General features: G+C 48.3%; 1 protein-coding gene across 2 annotated transcripts; it reads right to left on the reverse strand.

The window, feature by feature from the left end:
• Positions 1-1,861: 1,861 nt before the first annotated feature.
• On the reverse strand, positions 1,862-15,343 carry RSPH1 (radial spoke head component 1). Of its 2 annotated transcripts, XM_032630973.1 has the most exons (9): positions 15,280-15,333; positions 12,701-12,814; positions 12,493-12,598; positions 10,351-10,441; positions 9,508-9,643; positions 6,191-6,262; positions 3,797-3,950; positions 2,876-3,019; positions 1,996-2,070 (listed from the first exon to the last, which is right to left on the reverse strand). In XM_032630973.1, exons 1-9 carry the CDS (start codon positions 15,331-15,333, stop codon positions 2,021-2,023), a joined length of 921 nt encoding a protein of 306 aa, XP_032486864.1. In that variant the 3' UTR covers positions 1,996-2,020. The 2 variants fall into 2 exon arrangements, with proteins under 2 accessions (XP_032486865.1, XP_032486864.1); XM_032630974.1 differs by lacking the exon at positions 12,701-12,814 and having other exon boundaries at positions 1,862-2,070; positions 15,280-15,343.
• Between the last annotated feature and the right edge of the window lie 4,736 nt (positions 15,344-20,079).

Raw genomic sequence — 20,079 nt, forward strand, 5'->3', positions numbered from 1 at the left:
TCTCCATACCGGCAATAAAGCTGTCTCGCTTTCTCATCATTCGTGTGTTCACTGGGGCAGCAGTTTTAATCTCCTCCAAGAACTTTTCCTTTGCATCCACAACTTGGCTGTTTGGTGCAAGAGATGTAGCTTTTGGCCTGTCTAGGCTTTCAACATGGCTTCCTCACTAAGCGTCATCATTTCTAGCTTTTGATTTAAAGTGAGAGACATGTGACTCTTATTTCTCTTGAACACTTAGAGGCCATTGCAGGGTTATTAAATGGCCTAATTTCAATATTGTTGTGTCTCAGGGAACAGGGAGGCCCAAAGAGAGGGAGAGATGGGACAACAGCCGGTCAGTGGAGCAGTCAGAACACACACAACATTGATCCATTTAGTTGGCCATCTTATATGGGTGCAGCTCATGGTGTCCCAAAACAATGGCAATAGTCATGTCAAAGATCACTGATCACTGGAATTATCACTCAGCCATAAAAAAAGAATGAAATCATGCCATTGGTAGCAATGGATGGACCTAGAGCTTATCATACTAAGTGAAGTCAGACAGAGAAAGACAAATATCATATGATATCGCTTATATGTGGAATCCAAAAAAATAAGATACAAGTGAATTTATTTACAAAACAGAAACAGACTCCTCACGGACATACAAAACAAACGTATGGTTGCCAAAGGGGAAAGGTCGGGGGAGGGATAAATTAGGAGTTTGGGCTTAGCAGATACACACTGCTATAAATAAAACAGGTAACCAACAGCACAGGGAACTATACTCAACATTTTGTAATATATATATATATATCTGAATCACTTTGCTGTACCCCTGAAACTGACATGATATTGTCAATCGACTCTACTTCATTTTAAAAAAAAAAAGATCACAGATCACCACAACAAATATAAAAATAATGAAAAAGTTGGAAATGTTGTGAGAATTACCAAAATGTGACCCAGAGACGTGAAGTGAGCAAATGCTCTCGGAAAGATGGTGCCAATAGACTTGCTTGACACAGGGTTGCCCCAAACCTTCAATCTGTAAAAAAACACAGTATCTGCAAAATGCAATAAGTCAAAACACAATAAAACAAGGTGGGCCCGTACTCAAGGAACTTGGATGTGACGTAGGTGTCAGCCCCCAGCCCACCAGGAGGCCTGAAGAGCGTACACACAGGCCAAAGCCATCTCTTCAGTCAGCCCTGCCCCTCAGCCTTTTGTGCGGACCTCCCGGCAGGGAGCCCCAAAGCCCACCCCGAGATGCCGAAGGCGCAGAACGGATGGGAGTGCCCCCTCCGGCGGCACCTGAGGGTTTCTTACCCAAGCCTGATGTGTATTTATTACGTTGTGTTTTATGAGCATTGCACACAGGAATTCTTATTTTCTAGGTGTTTTCCAGGCTCGCTTGAGGGTAATTTGAGAGAGGGACTTCACTATCTAGTCACTCAGCTAACTTAGCCAGAATCCATTTCCATTAACCATCTTCAGCAGAGTTACAGTCATATAATGTTTTTCTTTCTCCTAGGAGAAAACAGCACTAAAAAAATCATGGCAAAATAACCTGGTAACTTTTTTTTTTTGTCTGCGTTGGGTCTTCATTGCTGCACACGGCCTTTCTCTAGTTGCGGCTAGCAGGGGCTGGTGGCTTCTCCTGTTGCGGAGCACGGGCTCTAGGCGCGCGGGCTTCATTAGTTGTGGTGCGTGGGCTCGGTAGTTGTGGCGCACAGGCTTAGTTGCTCAGCAGCATGTGGGATCTTCCTGGACAAGGGCTCAAACCCGTGTCCCCTGCATTGGCAGGCGGATTCTTTACCACTGTGGCACCAGGGAAGCCCCAACCAGGTAACTTTTAAAGAACTGGGAGCAGAGGCTATTTCATAAACAAAGGATAATGAAGAAATTTATTTGCAATTGTAAAACATCTTAACAAACAACTAAGTAAGAAAGATTAGTGATAGATGAGTAATAACTACCCTGGTAACAGACGCATCTTTAAGACTCAACCTCCTACCACTCGGGCTTTTGCTTCATCTTAATCCAGCAGCTCTGGTCTGGCTTCCTCTTCTTCAAAACTAACGTTTCCTGGGAAGGAAAAGGAAATGTGAGTGTATTACCTTTTTTCTATTTAAAAATGCATGATTTGCTAGCAGATCTTTTGCAATAGGTATTATAAATGTTAAACATTTCTATTTATCAGGCAAAATCATGGAACGTTAAATTTTATCTTATACAGGCTTTTATAGTTTTTCTTTTGGTACCAGTAATAAACTAAGCAAAAGGTTTATTCGGAGTAAATGCTGAGACAAAGAACATCCATGTAGGTGAGAGTAAGGTCCAGCATTATCTTTTGCCTGCGCGCACTCATCAGTGAATAAAATTGCTGGACTATAATTTATAAGTAACACTGTTGAAACTCTGATCTCTGTGGAAGCTGTACTCCACGCTTCCCACCCTCCTCCCACACCCCCGTAAGAGCATTTGTGTGTATTAATGCTGAAAAATTAAATGGTAAACGGGTTTAAATTTTGAAGGTGTTTGCTGTATATTATTATATGTGCATTACTATAAAGTGTTATAAAGGTGAAAAACATGTAGAAAAATGAAGCCATGGGATCAATCGACTGGGACCTGCAGCCCGAGGCATGCCGTATTGGTGAAATGCAGATTAGCAAGGACCGAGTTAGAGAGAACATGCATCGCACGGCTGTCCCTACCAGGACACCTAAGAAGGAGCGACATTCCCAGGGCAGGTCCTCTGAGATGTCCCATCCCTCAGGCCTGGCCCAAGGACGGCCTCGGTCAAAGGCAGAGAAAACCCTGTGCCCACCCCGGCATGCCTGATGCCTCCTTCCCTCCCGCCCTCCTGGCCCGCAGAGCGCAGGCTCACCCTGGTCTAAGCTGTCGTAGTGAAATTCCTCTCCGTCCTCCCTGCTGGCGTCTCCCTCCTCCTCTCCAGGATGCACTGAATCTAATTCCCCCTCTGACATGTCGTCGGTCAGAGGCTGGACCTCCTCCGCCGGCTCTCCCCCGCCTGAGATGGAACAAAGGGAACCGGTATCAGCAGACGCCTTGCCGCACCCACCCTGCTGACAGCAGTGCCCGCTTCTCCATCAGGGGACCACCCCCTAACTCAGAGTCACAGCTCCACCCAGGCCTGGCATCTGCTCCCTCATCCCCATCACAGTGATAGGTTCAGGGATGGGCATCACTGCTCTGAAGTACTAATTCCCAAGGGCTTTTTATTTTAAGTATATACAATATATATCCCAAGGGTTTTGATGAGCATTTGGAGAGAGAAGCTCTCTGTTCCCTAGGGTTCTTGAGCGGATTGGGTGGCAATCTGATAAAGTCACTGAGCTTTGGTCGCCAAAGGGAAGAGGATGCTGGCAAGCAGAGCCAGTGCACAGGAGAGAGGAGATCCGAGCACGGAGCCCTGATCCAGCCACACCTGAGGCTCTCCCCCTCCCACCCCCGCACCGCTCCAGTTGTATGAACCAATGAATTAGTATCAGTATTTTTCCACTTAGGCCAATTGGAACTGGTCTTCAATCACTTGCAACAGAAGGGCTCCTGCCCACTGTAACCTACCTTTGACACTCCACAGCCCCCTGAGGACTTCTTAGGAAGCCCCCTGTGAGGGTCACACAGAAACGCTGTCCAGATCCCCTTTAGGAAGGACCTGTCATCCCAGCTGCTGTCGGAGACTTGCCCAGGTCACACCCACGGCCAATCACTGACCAAGGGGAGGGACTCAGAGCCTGCCTCCCGGGGAGCCCTACTCCATCTGCCCCCCAGGGCCTCCATATACCCTCAGCTCCTGGGGCCTCGCCCTGGCTTGGTCCATCTGCAGTGGTCTGCTCCTGGGGGCGGGGCGGGGTCCACAAGGCCAATTCTGTGATTTTGGTCACTTTCCATTTTGGAACGACAGTTACCAGTGTCTCCTCCTCATCCTCTTCTCTTTCCTAAGTTAAAAAATGTAACTTGACCAACATGCACGGGACATTTAGAGTGAGGGGAGATGGGACAGGTTTTGAATTTCACTGGGGCATTTTTATAACAGGATTCAGTGATCAGAGTAATTGCTAACTCTCCACAGTATAATCCAAGGGCTGAAAATGAATCTTGAAAGAATGAGGATGAGACACGAAGATGAGGGCAACACAGTTCCTGTACTCATTCCGCTGACAGCACAAAAGGCGTAACGTTTCCCAGTTAAGAAATGACCAGGACTAAGTGCCCTTTGCAGCCGCTAAGCCACATTTCAGCTCTAAGATTCTTTAAACATAACAAAACAAACACTGAAACTGAGCAGGACCTCGTGGGGCTCCTGGACACCAAAGCCTTTGTGTCCCCCGTTTCTTGTTTTAGGGAATAGGCCCCAGCCTCCATGACCTTCCCTGAGTTCCAAAGGGCAGGTTCAAGCAGTTACTAATCAGAAAAGGGAGGGGATGCAGAGATAAGGGAGGAGGAACCCAGAAACAGTGGTGCAGCCTTGGGGCAGGGTCCTCGTTCTGCCTCAAGGGATACACAAAACAACGTCTTTGAGCTCTTCTGCAGAACTAAAACCCCCAAGAAATGGAAGATGTTCGTTTGAAGATGTGCATTTGATGAAACTGGAATGTTTCATCACTACTTGACGAAACATTGTTCATTCCAGAGAGAAGGTCACAGTTTGATAACCTTGAGAAGCTCATCAAGAGACCACCTGAGGGGGCCTTCCCTGGTGGCACAGTGGTTGAGAGTCCGCCTGCCGATGCAGGGGACACGGGTTCGTGCCCCGGTCCGGGAAGATCCCACATGCCGCGGAGCGGCTGGGCCCGTGAGCCATGGCCGCTGAGCCTGCGTGTCCGGAGCCTGTGATCCGCAACGGGAGAGGCCACAACAGTGAGTCCCGCGTACCGGGGGGGCGGGGGAAGAGACCACCTGAGGCCAGCTTAAAAGAGTGCAGGCCCTGCACACACCCTGATCCTTATCAGCAACCCCACCCTTGAACCATTGCTATGAAATTCCTCACCAAATTCCACCAGGTTGGGACACACAGTTTTGAGGGCATTAGCCCACTGTGTCCCCCTTTGCCTGGCAAAGCAATAAAGCTGTTCTTTTCTGCTTCACCCAAAACTCTGTCTCTGAGATTTGATTCAGCACAGGTGTACAGAGGCCAAGTTTCGGTATCAACATCACTGTAAGAAAAAGCCTAAAAACACCCAAAGACATCCATGGAATGACATGGAAGGGCATAAACCCTGAAGCTCTAGTCTCAAGGATTATGGAGAGAAAAATAAAATGCAGTGAAAGTACACAAAGTTCATCAGTTCCAAATGTGGAAGAATTTATAATAATGAATAATTCCAACAAAGGTTAACAGCCAACACGTGGCAATCTTACCAAGCATATTGGTCTACTTCTCAGTTTTGTAACTATCACAAAACTCCAAAGATTGAACATCAATCTATAAATATGGAAAACTTCACTGTCGCAAAGATGATAATACCTGTGACAAAGAGTGACAGACCCCTATTACTGCCGTTGAGTCACTCGGAAATACACTGCTCTCCTCCGTGTCCAAATGTCTGAGTTTCTCCAGGACAGTGGTGCTCAAACTTGAACTGCTCCTTCAGAATCCCGTGGAGGGGTTGTTGAAGTCCAGATCGCTGGCCCCAGCCTGAGTTTCTGATTCAGGAAGAATGGGGTGGGGCCCAAAACTCTTCATTTCAAACAGACTCCCAGGTAGGGCCAGAGCTGCACGCAGGGACTGCGCTTTGAGAACCGCCCCCAAGGCTGTCTGCTCTCTCATTGGCTCCTGTGTGATCATGTGATCTCCCCCCCCCTTCAGGCGCTCACTCCTCCAGCTGCTGGGCGTGTTGGCAGCTGGTTGCTCATAACAGAGTTCCTGCCAGGAACTGCCCTCCATCAAAGGAGGCCGCATTGTCCAGGTTTCATGCCCCTGTCCACGGGCAGCCCACAGCCGGTGACTGGTCCACATGTGGGTCACAGGTCCTGGCCTCCATTCAGGACACTTTGAAGGGTCATCCCATTTCAGAGCTCCCATGGGGTCCCGTCAGAACCCAGCTTCCCCTTCTGCCCAATCCCCTTTCCTATACTCCCTTAGGGCAATTGGTCCCGACGCAGATCTGTAGGATCAGTATCACCGAGCAGCTCGTTTGCCTATGAACGTAGGAGTGATATAGACTCTGCAACCTACCACATCTGGTAAGCGATATTCCCCGTGCTGTTCACAGCCAATATCAAACACGTACTTTCCAGGGCCAACGGGCTACGAGCAAAGAGAAACCAAGAAATACTTCACTCTTGAGCGTCAACACCCAGTAGAAAGTACAAAATGCTTTATAAATGTGACTTTCATAAAACCTACCCCAAATCATGGAACTGGGGAAAATTCAGTATGGATTAAAGATGCTTTTGGGAACTAATGGCTAATGGAATGCAAAGTATAGACCCCCTTTTGTTTGTTTTTAAAAAAACTTTAACTACATTTTATCTCTTTATAAAAGTAATGTATTTATGACAAAAATTTCACTTAGTTGACCCACACAGTCAAACTAGCTAAAAATAGTACTATTGATATTTTTTAAAATTTTATCTAAATATATAGTTGATTTACAATATTGTGTTAGAACGACTAATATTTTGATGTAGTCTCTGTAACCTTATTTCTAATACAGAGATTTTTTTTTTAAATAAAAATCTGACCGTAACTACACGTGCTGACTCTTATTCTATCTTTACTTAGAAATAGGGCATGAATGACCTCCCATATCACAGATATTCTTCCATAACATCAGTTGTCAACCTGGTATGTTATTTCATCAAAGAATTATAATCTGTTTTACTCACCTACTATTGTTGATATTTGGTATGCTGATACTTTGGCAAAAAATGCTATGGTAAACATATTCTGAGTTAAATCTTTAGGTCCACCCTTGGCATTTTCCTCGGGATAAATTTACAGAAGTTGAATTTCTGGATAAAAGTATGTGTTTTATATATATATATATAACCAGAATAAGGCTCTAATAATTTTCTTTCCCACAACAGCACTTAAGAGCCTCTCGTCCGCAAACCCATATTTTTTCTGGGCTTAACATTTATTATACTTTTACATTTTTTATATATATGTAAAAAACAGGACCTCATCATTTGAAGTCACACCTTTTAAGTTATCAGTAAGGCTGAATTTTTTTTCAACATTTTTGAAATTTAAATCACGTTGATTAAGCGCTTTACAAATTAAATGTTACAAATATCCCAACCCCTTTTGTCAGATATCTTTTACATTTTCTTTACGGTGCTCTCTAATCTATATTGGCTTATTTTTATCAAGTGAAATCTTTTGGGTTTTCCTTTCTATTTTTGTATAGAAAGTCCTCTTCCTCATTCCAAAGGTCATAAATACTTATTCTTCTATCTGTGACTTTCTTGTTTGCATTTAAATCTTTATTTCTTCTAGTAAGTATCTTCGTCTACATGCTGGAGGACAAACTTTGGTTTTATTTTTTCTCCCAAATGGTCATCAAGCTGTCCTAGCACTATTTCTTTTTTTCCTTTTTTTTGCGGTACGCGGGCCTCTCACTGCTGTGGCCTCTCCCGTTGCGGAGCACAGGCTCCGGACGCGCAGGCTCAGCGGCCATGGCTCACGGGCCCAGCCACTCCGCAGCACGTGGGATCTTCCCGGACCGGGGCACGAACCCGTGTCCCCTGCATCGGCAGGCAGACCATCAACCACTGTGCCACCAGGGAAGCCCTCCCAGCACCATTTCTTGACTTCTCCCCACCATTCCTTTTAACTGGAAATGACATCCTTTCAAGTGCTAAATTCTTTTATATACTTCTATCTGTCTGTGGACTCTCTAACCTGCTTCACTGATCTATATTTCTCTATCCTAGTATCACACTGTTTTCATTATCGAAGATTTATAGTGTGTTTTCATAACTTGTCAGCAAGGATGTGAACAGGTAATTGTCTGAAGGAAGAAAGTCAAACCAGCAATAAAAGTGTGTAAAGGTGCTGGGCCTCACCAGGAATCAGGGAATTCCACATTAAAACTATGAGATAACATTTTTTACCCACCAGATTTGAAAAGAAAATGTTAAAGACTAATACTATCCAGTGTTGATGGAAGAAGTGATGAAGAGACTCCCATATCCTGCTGACCAGAGTATAAACTGGCTTAGCTTTTCAGGACAATTAGAGTATCCACCATCATCTAAAGTATCAATACTTGTAGATTTCGCAATTCCAGTAACTAACCTACATAAAAACTTCTGAATACACAAAAAGATAGCTTTTTCGGGGGTATATTTTTGTGTCCTGATATAGTGTGGTTCTATTTATGTAATTTAAATCCCCATGCTGTAACTCTGTGTAAGCTGTACATGTAAGTCCGTGCCTTTGCGATGCTTGAGGTGGGCAGGCGGGATCCAGAGTCTGGGCGTTTCACGGTTGGAACTACGCTCTGGCACAACTTTAAAGTCTTTTTCTAACTAGCAGAACAAAGCCCCACTCTGCTCTTACTCCTCAGATGAGTCTAGGTTCGCAGCGTTCATTGGTCCCTCCCAATTGACTCGTATCAAATTCTCTTTCTTCCACCCACCTCCGTGTGCCGAAAAAGATCTCATGAGGTTTTGCTGGGAGTGACGTATTCCATGTACAGATTTGAGGAGAGCGTGCCTACACTCACAAAGACTGAAAGCAGAGTCTGCGATTAGGGCGTGAATTATATGGAAATGAAAACTGAGTTTTAAGGGTCTGAGGCTACTTTATTAAATCAGTTAGATGTTCCTCTGTCAAACTCTTAACACCTTTCGTTTGCTCAGCAAACTCTTTCTTCGGGGAAAGTTTCTGCTCAACCCCTGATCAAGGCTACATGGCAAATGCAGGGTGGTAGGTAGCGTCCAAATTACTCAGGGTTTCTCTGCATCCCATCAGGGCTCGGGCAACAAGGACAGGCAAGGCCACAGAGTCCTCCCAACAGAAATGACCCATCACGGGTACTGTGAACCGGAAACCTTCAGACCCAAGGCCTCCAGTTCCACCACCACCTGGAGCAGGTGGGTGGGCGTGGGGCTCCAGGGAGGACCTGGTGGGTCTTCCTCCCTGCAGCTCCGGCTGCGGGCCTCCCGGGGGAAAGAAAGTCAAAACACCCACAGGCTCAACTGCAGGAAATGCTCAGTCGTTCCAGACAAATACGTATTTCGTATCCGATTTACTCATAAGACCAAGGTCAAGATGCCCCCAGTGCTATAATGACTCCCGCTGCTGGGAGAGAGCATGGATGTTACTGAGATGCAGAGAAACTGGCTGAGCTTCCCCCGCCCCCACCCTGCCCTCTGTGGGTATCAGTGAGGCTCGGAGCTCAGCACAGCCGCCCTGTTTCCCTATCTGGAGCGGGTGGGAGGGTTTGCCTGGGTTTGTCCTATTTTCTGCTCACACATTTATACAGGCTCGGGGAGGAGGGTGTTGCTTATTTCATTGGCAAACATCGCTGCCTGTTGACTTACATTTTTGTTCAAGAACTTGCCCTGGTACCTGTGGTTCAGGTGGATGAGCTCTGCCGTGCCCTTCTGCTGGCCGTTCACCCAGGTACCCACGTACTTGCTGCCCGTCTCCGCGTAGAAGTAGGTGCCTTGCCCGTGCCTGGTGAAGATGAGGACCGCGATGCACTCGGTTCCGTTGCAGTGAAAACCCCTCCAGGTTTATGAGACACACATTTGTTTTGGGTGTTTTTTTTTTGCGGTACGCGGGCCTCTCACTGCTGTGGCCTCTCCCGTTGCGGAGCACAGGCTCCGGACGCGCAGGCTCAGTGGCCATGGCTCACGGGCCCAGCCGCTCCGCGGCACGCGGGATCCCCCCGGACCGGGGCACAAACCCCGCGTCCCCTGCATCGGCAGGCAGACTCTCAACCACTGCGCCACCAGGGAAGCCCTGAGACACACATTTGAATCAAGGGGGGGGCCTACGCTGAGGTGGGCTCACAAGTGGCTTCTGTATCTGGGCCCAATCGAAGCACACCTCCTGCTCGTGGCCCCAGCTGAGAGCAGGCATCCCTGCTGTACAGCGGCGGCCTCCCGCCTATCAGCTGGCTGGCTCGGGGAAGAGGCAGGGCTCCTGGGAGCTGCAACTCAGCGCTCAGAAGGTTCTCCTGTGCCCTCCGTGGCCTGGGGCCCTTGGGTGGGTTTCCGGGAACCTGCAGCCGCGCAGTACATTGCTCCCACGCTGGCCTTAAAGCCATGAACCGTGGGGCAGAGCTGGCCAGTGGGCTCTCCAGTCATGATTCTGTCGCTTAGTTACCGTCTGGTGCTCATGATGTGAACTGATCTGCGGGCCCAGGGGGAGAACCGAACCTTTGATGAGCAAACCACTCCCCGGTGTAGCTGTCATTGTTGACGTAGTAGTACACGCCGTGGCCATGCCTCAGGTCGTCCGCCCACTCCCCTGGAAGGGCCACACAAAAGCAGGGGTCAGGAGGAAACAGCTCCGCCCTTCACCGCTGCCCCTGCCCACTCTGACCCCCCTCCATCCCTGCCTCCCGGCCGGACCGATGAACACCTGGAGTGGGGAGCCGGCGGAGGGAGGCTGAGCCGGGCCTCTGGGGGGACGGGCTGGCAGGTGTATGTGCTGGGCCACTGTCACCTGCATGTGCTAACGGCGGCTTTTTCCCACTTGGCCGGCGGCACAGCAAGGCTTCAAGCCAGGGTTTGCTGCCCTATGGACAGTGGCCCCAGCTCCACACCCCTGCTGCCTCGCATGCGTTCAGTGATCCAGCAACAACTTGGAGGCTCGGTGGTCTATTCTCAGCCACTTGCCGGCATTTCAATCTGTTTCCCTCCTTGCACCTGCTCCAGCGCCTGTGTTGAGCATCCCCGCCAAGTGGCCGCGAGCCGGTCTGCGCCCCTTTCGGCCAAAGCAGCGGCAAAGAAGTCCCATGTTAACTTGGGCTTTGGGCTGGAAGACTGTGGACTTAGCTAAAATGAGTACTTAGCCTCCGACCTCAGAGAGGAAATCCCTGGGCAGTGACTGCGCCCTGCACCCATTAAGGTACAAAACCATAAGGAGACACGACAACTTACAACTACCTCCAAAGGCGTTTTATATGTTAGCTAATAACCTTCACAGTAAAATTTCCTTCAAGCCCCTACTCTGAGTGCATATATATGTATCTCCACATATGCATATATCTTCTCATACATCACATATATAATATATATAAATATATATGTTGTTCAAATTAGATTAACATCTACGCTGAAATCAAAATGACAATAATGAGATTAGGTTCATCAGAATCTGGAAAGAATTAAGTCCTAAATTAGATTGTGTCAAGTTGATTTAAAAAGCAGATGGGTGCTACGTCTGGAGCCAGGCTTCTAAGATTTATGAAACAAAACCAAAGAGAAATTCCATCTCTAGTAGGAACAGCAGTGACACTGTCCACCCGGGTGTCGGATTCCAGCAGAAGCCCTGTTTGATGATGCCTCGGTTCTGGTTTTATGTGGCCACCAGACCCGCAGCTCCAGCCTACACCCTCAGAGGGTGGAATCCGTGGTAAGAAGCGCTGCTATCACACAGGCTACATTGTGGCCCATCGACATTTACTGAACACATACGATCCGTCGGGTCTGGTTCTGAGTATCTCACGTGTGTTCACTCATCTGATCCTCGCACTGCAGGGGAGAAGGCTGAGCAGGGAGGGATGGGGTCCCCTGAACCGGGTCACACCTACTGTCACACCAGTTCCAGGGTTGGGCTCACAGACCTTTTTGGAAATCTGATGAAAACTAGATAACTTCGCAGAAAAGCAGCCCGGAACATAACCTTTGCACACCGTTGGCGAGGCTCACAACCCACCCCCGCTCGTCTCTCTCCCTGGGTTAAGAACGGCCTTCACCGGTCTTTGGGGTGAGACGTCACACTGTCGTCACACCAGGTGACAATGGTGGGTGGGGCGGCAGTGCGGTTCTTGGAAATAAGGGGACAAGAGTCTTCCTGAGCCACATAACATTGGCACGTAACGCACTGCGGCAGAGGTAAGAACGCCACTTTAACGAGGCAGAACGCCTCCCAGATCAGAAGCCTTCAGTGAAGGAACCACCATCTAAACCAACAATGTGTTCATCAGAAGAGGGGCTGGTCAGAAATGGAAGACAGCAAGGACAGCTCCAAGGAGACTCTACCACTGAGCACCAGTTGACCTGGGTCCAACCCACCCCCCGAGGTCCGTGCTCGCCCAGCAACCTCTCTCAGCGCATGGGCCCCCAGGAGGGAGTGTGCAGGCCACAGGGACAGTCACATGTCCCCCTGTGGATCAGTTCACTAATTACAAGGCTCTCTGGTTTCTGCATCAACCCTGTGAACACAGGAACATAGATCGTATTTGTTGAATGACTGGGGAACTTGAAGCTTTCATGCGTGTCTCAGCATCCCCAGAGAAGTTCCATCCCCAAGTCCTCCACAACACGGAAGTCTGCTTTGTGGTAATACTTTACCTTCATATCTTGATCCGTCTGGATAGATAAAAGTGCCTCGACCGTGTTTTTTATTTTTAACATATTCTCCAATGTACCGTGCACCACTTTTAAATTTGTAGGTCCCCTGAAACACATTGATTATATAATTCATATCAATCCTGAATTTAATCATTGCTAACAGAGTATTAAATTGGGTAAACCACCCACTCAAGCCACCGATTCTGACCTGGCCGTGCCTTTCACCATGTTCGTATTTCCCTTCATACGTGTCCCCATTGGGCAGTCTCGCTTTCCCATGACCATGCCGCTCACCGGCCTCGTTCCGCTCCCCTTCGTATTCCTGGACCGAAGAAAACTAGATGATCACAGTTACCATTTATTAAGCACTAACCAGGGATCTCCCTGGTGGTCCAGTGGGTAAGACCCTGCGCTCCCAAAGCAGGGGACCCGGGTTTGAACCCTGGTTGGGGGACTAGATCCTGCATGCTGCAAGGAAGATCCCACGTGCTGAAACGAAGACCCAGCGCAGCCAAAATAAATTTTTTAAAAAATGAATAAAATAAATAAAAGCACTAACTATGTGTTAGGCATTTTATAAATAGTATTCCATTGCATCCTCCCAATCCTTGGCCTTGTCTTACAGGTGAGGTAGGTACCACACCTGGGTGACATGGAGCATCCCTCCAGGGTCACACAGCTGGCACCTGTCCACGGTGGGACTTTCACTCTCTCCCTCCAATGTATTATGATAATCCTTTAAGCTGTAAACAAAACTGACCATTTTGAGGAAAATGCGAGGTGCGCCAAGTTGTGTTCCTTATAGGAACACGTTTGAAGTAGCATTTGCGGGTGGAACGTGTCCTAAACCCACCTTCCTCCAATAATACAGAACTTAAAATGCAAATCATCCCTGGGGTGTCTGTGGCCCGAAGACAGCTTTGACCTTCAAGGAAGCTCTGATGGTGGGAGAGGGGCAGGGGGAGCTGAGGAATAAACTGGGCTCAGTTGTCAACTTGAGTCTCCCAACTCAATTTAGTTTATCTTATTTTTAAACTCCTTATCAAGAGACTTAAGGTTCAAACCCTCATAGCTAAGATCGATAATTAATCTATCTTAAAAGTAAATCAATAAAAAACATAATACAAGCTTGTCGCTTCCCTATTTTCTCGATCCTTCATGAAATAAACGTTTCTCAAGCACCTAATACGTGAGTGTAGAGTGCAAATCATGCGTAATGAAATGGCGAGGGCATAGAGCAATGATTTGACATGGCGCTGGATCTAGATAGACATTACACACAAGCTCAGACACATTAAGTCAAGGGCTTCAGAAACAAACATTTTTGCAGTTCTTGTGCTTTTCTAGCACTGTTTGGCTCAGAAATTCATGCTCAGATTATAACGCAGAATTTTATAACCTTACAAACTTGTTTCAGGGTTAGTCTAAGTCAAAGTGTACAAAAGGCTCCTCCTGCCGCCCCAAAGACCTCTCAATACACCCAGTACTGAGACGCTGGGGTGCCTGAATAGGAAGAGAACCCTTGAAAATGACCCCAACTGTGAATCGAACCTGAAAATTATGGACTCTAAAAAGTTACAGATCGGTAGGGCCTTTTGAGGGGATGAACTAGAAAGCTTACTGGGAAGGTGATGTAGCTTGGGTTCGCCAGAAGCAGACCTTGGAGAGAGATTTTTTTTTTTTTAAGTGCTCCCAGGAGAAACCAGCAAAGGGGGTGCGAAAACAGACGTGAAAGAGGCGGCTGCCAAGCATGGGTGATGTCCCAGACTCAGCCTCACCGCACAGGGCGTGCTGGAGTGTCGATCACTGCAGTTTGTCCTGCCTTTTAGCACTAGCTGCTGGCTGTCCCGGGATGCGTACATCCCAGGCACTTCCGCCGCTCCCTACTGGCCAGGTGGCTCCAGTGCACAGACGTGCTTGTCTTCAGCAGCAAATCAGGCAGAAGCTGGAAGATGGGTGTGCAGAGCTAGTAAAAACAGGTCCGAGCAAGCAAGCACATCTATCTCAGAAGCGCTGCTAGATTTTTCAAGTAAACCTGAAACGATTTCAACTCTGTACGCTGCACACACACAGCGGATGAGGTTCCCAGCCTGCCAGCCAGGCAACAGTCACCCTCTGGCTTCGGGCAGCACAAATGTGCCCACATGGAGCCCAGCTCACATCACTGAATGTGCACCCCTTACCTCCTCTCCGCTGTCTAAATCAGGAAATATTTCCAACGACCCGGGTCATTTCCAACAAGAGTGAAGAAAGCACATGGGATTACAGGCCTGGATGGTAATACTTCAGGAAGCCTTCGCTGAGCCTGGGACCTCCTTAGCATTTCTTGAAGGCTGCCAGGAAGCAGCTTTCCTCCATCTTCCTTTAATCCTGAGGGGCCAGGCTCCATTACAGAAATAGTTTCAGAATAATATACAAAAATACATTCAAGAATAGTATGGTAGCTTGGGATGGCCCAGCCATCCAAGGAAACTGCCTCCATGAAGGGTGACAGCAGGGAAGAGGACGCTTCCAACGTCTTGGATTTGGAAATCTTTGCCTTTAACGATAGGAGGAATTGGTGGAGGGGGGAGCGAGAAGGGATTCGGCAGGCGGACGTCATAACGTTTCACCTTTCACAGCCATCTTGCAGGACGCAGCGCCCGCTGTGGCCTGCGTGGTCCTTGCTCTTGGCTGGGCCTCCCAGTGGGACTGTGGCTGGCCTCCAGGCCACCCCACTCTCCGAAACCGGTTTCCAAGGGTCCGCGCACCCCTGGGAGCTCCCCCCCCCTTACCCGGAGATCTCACCCCAAGATATTTCTCTCCCTCCTCCTCCAACTCTTCCGAGCCCAGGTCCGACATGATCCCGCCCCAGTCTGGATCCCGGCTGCCGCCTGAGCCTTTCTAGTCGGTAGGTACCAGCTGCCTGCACCGCGTCCGCCGTCGCCACGGAGACGCGGCCAGGCCCGCCTTCCTCCCAACTGGGGCGTAGAAGCCGGAAGGTGGGGGTAGGAGTCACTGTTAACCATCGCATGCTGTCATAGCAACGGGATGCATCCACCAATCGCCGCTTGGGACGGGAGAGAGGCGGGGCCTGGGGCGGGAAGGCGTAGGGAGAAGCCAATGGCAGCCTCCGGGGGCTGTCATAGCAACGAGAAGGGGAGCCTCGGCCAATCGTCGCGCAAGAGGAGGGAGGGGGCGGGGCCTGAGGCGTACTAGGTACCCACCTGCTCGCTAACCTGGACACCACGTGGCTTGCCCCCTTTAACCAGCTGCTGGGTGATGCTGCAACGAGGAGGGGTGCAGGAAGCGCGTCGGGCCTGTTCTCTTGAGGCCTTCACCCCTGCCTCGGGCTGGGCACTGCCCCTTCCCAGCCCCGGCCACTGGTTCCTCGGATACCTCGGCAGGCCCTCTTCACCTTTCTGAGCTGTCTTCTGATCCTTGGGTGTTGGCGGTCCACAGAGATGTGTTCTTCAAGATCTTTTCTCGTGTTTGTAAACATCTCCTCCTGACTCAAGGAGTCAGCTCCGACCTATCAGCAGATGCAATCTACCCTGATGCCCGTCAGGGTTTGACGTCTCTCCTCCACCCTAGGTGTGAGTCCAGCCCCCTGGGGTTCCCATGTGGAGCTCGCTCCCTCACACACGCCTAGACAGTCACTCACACGCGCACACATACACCTGCACATTGACACTCACTCCCACTTGTTAATGGGCCCCTCCTCCTAGCTTCCCTCCGGTCATCTGACCCTGGGCCTGCCCAGGGCCCCTCATGATCTCCTTCCCAACTCGGCTGTCACCAGCCCTGATCCCAGCCTGTAAGTTCTAGCAGTGGTCTCTAATTCAGCCTCTCTATCTCCAGCCTTTGGTACTCTTCACCACCTCACGTTCCTCCTCTACTCCAAAGCCCAAATGCAGACCAGCCTTATCCACTGGCGTTCAGTCCCTCCATGTTCAAGCCCTAAGTCATCCTCTCAGCCTCACAGCCCATCATCCCCTTCCTATACTGGTTTAGATGCTTCAGACAAAAGAAAACCACAGGCACTTGCCCCAGTACATCCGTCACTTCCCCACTTCTATGCCTCTGCCTGTGCCAGATTCTCTCCCTGGAAAGTCTTCCTTCCCCCAGCCTTGCCTATCAAAAGTCATAGCCATTCATCAAAGACTGGATAAGAGACCACTTCCAGAAAAAGCTCCAAATTCATGATAAGGGTGCCCTCGTGGAGGAAAAGGGGAATGGGGCTTAGAGAAAGAGGAGAGGACTTCAGCTCTGTATCATATATCTGGCTATCAACCATCCATCTACCTATATATTTTAAAGGTCTGAGTGTGACAACATGCAAAATTTAATTTTAAGTAGTGAGTTTTTATTAGTATATAATAACCATATTTCTCTGTATTTTTAACTTTTGCTCTAAATGTTGGACACCTCCCTCCTGCAGTTTCCATTGACCCTTCAAGTTAGCTGTGCTCACTGTCTCTCTCTTAATTCCCATCGTACCTTTAGCCATCTTCATCAAATACACGAGACAAGTTCTGTCTCATATGACAGTCATCTGGGTGGTTGTCTGATTTCTGGGTGTCAGGAGCCATGCCGCCCTCATCTTCCTTTCCCCCTCAGCGTCTCATGTTTTGCACACAGTGGATGCTCAACCAAGCCAAGGGAATCCAGTCCACATGGGCCTTTAGATCCCCTGGTGAGAAAGGAAATGTTTTTCCTTTATCACTTTTACTTAAGAGAATCTCTATTTTGTGTGTGGAAGTAAACAAAGACCACCCAATGAGAACAAGCAAAGACTATTTATTCGCGGCTTGCTATAGCAAGGGACTCAGCCACCATCACTTGCATTTCGGCAAAGACTCAAAGGCAGGCAGAGGAGTGGGAAAGCTTTATAGTGGGAAAAAGGAAGGGGGTTGGTGCCCTGACTGCAGGCTGTGGGTGTGGGAAAGCTGCCAGAGGGCTCACGAGAACCGAGACATCCCGTGTGTTTGGTTACAGTAAAAATTCAGCTTTCTCTGGTTGGTCCTAAGGGGGAAGGGGGGGGCAAAAATTAGGGTGCCTCTCAGTTATAATGAAGTCCTGGCCATTTGGAGCCAATTGTTAAAGGGGTTATTGTTTGTTACTGGATCAGCTAGTAGAGCTAGCGACTGACTTCCTGCCAGTCTGGCCTACAGTAGGCTGGCTTCTTGCGATGGCTACTGTAGATAGTGGGTTGGTTTCCTGGGCTTTGTTGCTGCAACTTGTGGGTCAGAGTTCTATTTCTATATATGGTTTGGCCATCGTACATTTGTATATCCAATTTTAATGTGTTTTTGCAAATTATACAAATAACTGTGTTTCATCTTAAATCTAAATATTGTATGGTGCTCTTAGTTGCTTTTGAGATTTAATACCTTCAACAATAATAATAACCCCAACTTTTTATTTATTTAAATCTAATATTTAAGTATTTTAAAAATTGATCTAAATGGAGGGAAAGCGGTCTTAAAGTCATCATCATTTAGTGGAAATATTACTCCCCTAGAGCCAGAATGCCCAATGTCAAATTCTGGGTTCCCATGGTCTATTAGCTTTGGTGACCTCAGGCAACTCACCTGCCCTGAGCCTCAGTTTCCTATTCTGTAAACTGAGGGGAATAAACCCTTCCAAACTTGAAGAGCTGCCCTGGGGTCAAAAATGGTACTTTATTAATGTATTGTTATTTATTATGATAGCTATATAATGCCATCAATGAAGATCTAACAAAGAAATCACATATCATTAATAGAAAGTTCTCCTTGCACCCACCCACCCCCCTCCCAGGTGTGTCGTGTGATGTTGCTGGGGGATGGGGAGATGGGGGAGGGTAGCAGTGCCTGAGAAAACACAAAGGCCAACTCCATGAGGTGGATAGCTGAATAATCAACAGATCTTCCAGAAGACACCTAGCATGCCGACGTTTCCCTCTGAAACAACAGCATAATGGAAGGTTGCAACCTTAACCGCATCTCAGGCCCAAATCCATCACTTACCGAAAAAAGAAACAATGAACAGGCAAATTAACACACAAGACCCTACGATTATATTGTTTGTTACTTGCAAAGATTAAAAAGATTGTAAACACCCCAAATTAACAGTTTTTCTTGTGGGAAAAAATGGGGACTTTAGAAGGACCGATGACTATGATTTTCTTCTTTATACTTGTCAGTTGCCACATTTACTACAGTGGGGTGTGTCTTTTTATAATACTACCTCAAAATATTTTAAATATTAGAGATCTGGAATGGTAATACAATCAAGAATATGCAACCAGATGTTAGCTTTTCTGCATATAAAACTAAATGTCAGGAATTCAATTTTCAAATTTTCTCTAAAAATGCCAGTGAGTAATGTTTGCTAAGTTCTGACTCTGTGCTGGCAGTGTTTGAAGAGTTTTATATATGAATTATCTTAACAAATCCTCACTGTCATTTCTCCATTGTACAGCTAAGGAAACGGAGCCACAGAGAGGTAAAGACTTTGCTCACAATCACACAGCCAGTGGGATTCAAACCATGCCATCTGACTCAAGCTATTGCTGTAAATCACTACACTCTACTGCCCACCCCACCCCCCGCCCCCCCGCCCCAGATCTCTGATTTAAAGGAATAACTATGCTTTTCTGGGAGTGACTTTAACCATCTACCAAGCAGAGAACCACTGGCTCTAAGAGCCTTCGATTAAAAGACTCAGAAAGTGGTTTAAGCACACCCTGCCCTGGATCACATCATAAGCAGCTGGGTGCCTAGCCATTGAATTATTAGATCCTAAAGTTTACAACTGGATTTATGGCTTATGCAAATTAGTCAGAATCCTCCCCACCCACCAAATCTTTCAGTCAATCTGTAGTAATTTCTTTACCCTGCAGGTTTAACAATCGTCCAAATAAGGCAAGATCAGGTAAACATCAGGACCGGCCTCCCAGCCTCCTGCAGCACAGAGCCCAGAAACTCCTTCCAGAAAGAGGCTGCTCCCCGCTCACGGCAGGTAGAAAGCCCCACCTACCCTCTCCCTATGAGACCTGCGTAGTCCAGAAAGACCTCATTCGGCCAGCCTGATGCCGGGCAGCCCCAAACTCCCTGACCCTTAAGCCCCACGTGACACGCAAGTACTTGGTGATCACAGAAGCAGCGATTTCAAAATCCGAAGGCCTGCGAAACTGTGGCATAGCTCGTCCTCCTTTCCCGGAGACAAAAAGGTGAGGCCTCACTAGAAGGAGTTTCTTCACTGGAAAAAGGAGGAAATCCTACTTCTCAACCTTGACAGGGAGGCACTTCCCCTACACCCCCAGCCGGCCCTTCCCATCACCCCGCAGGAGGGGGTTCCCATCCTCTCCCCTCCCCCTCCCCCCCACCGCAGGGAGCGTGCGCAGATGAGCCCTCCGTGGAGAAGGGAGGGGCGAGGCGGCAGGGCTTCAGGTGAGCCGAGGAGGTGAAGGACCACGGTTCCTCCCAGCTCCATTCCCCCACGCAGAAATTATCTTCTTGCTTTTCTTAAATATAAATGAGACCCTCCTCTCTCTACTTCTCCCACCCCCGCCAAAAGAAGGGGTGAAGGAAACCCGATCCGTGGTTCTGCCCAGAGGGGCTG

This window comes from Phocoena sinus, chromosome 4, assembly GCF_008692025.1.
Source record: "Phocoena sinus isolate mPhoSin1 chromosome 4, mPhoSin1.pri, whole genome shotgun sequence".
Classification (NCBI taxonomy): Eukaryota; Metazoa; Chordata; class Mammalia; order Artiodactyla; family Phocoenidae; genus Phocoena; species Phocoena sinus.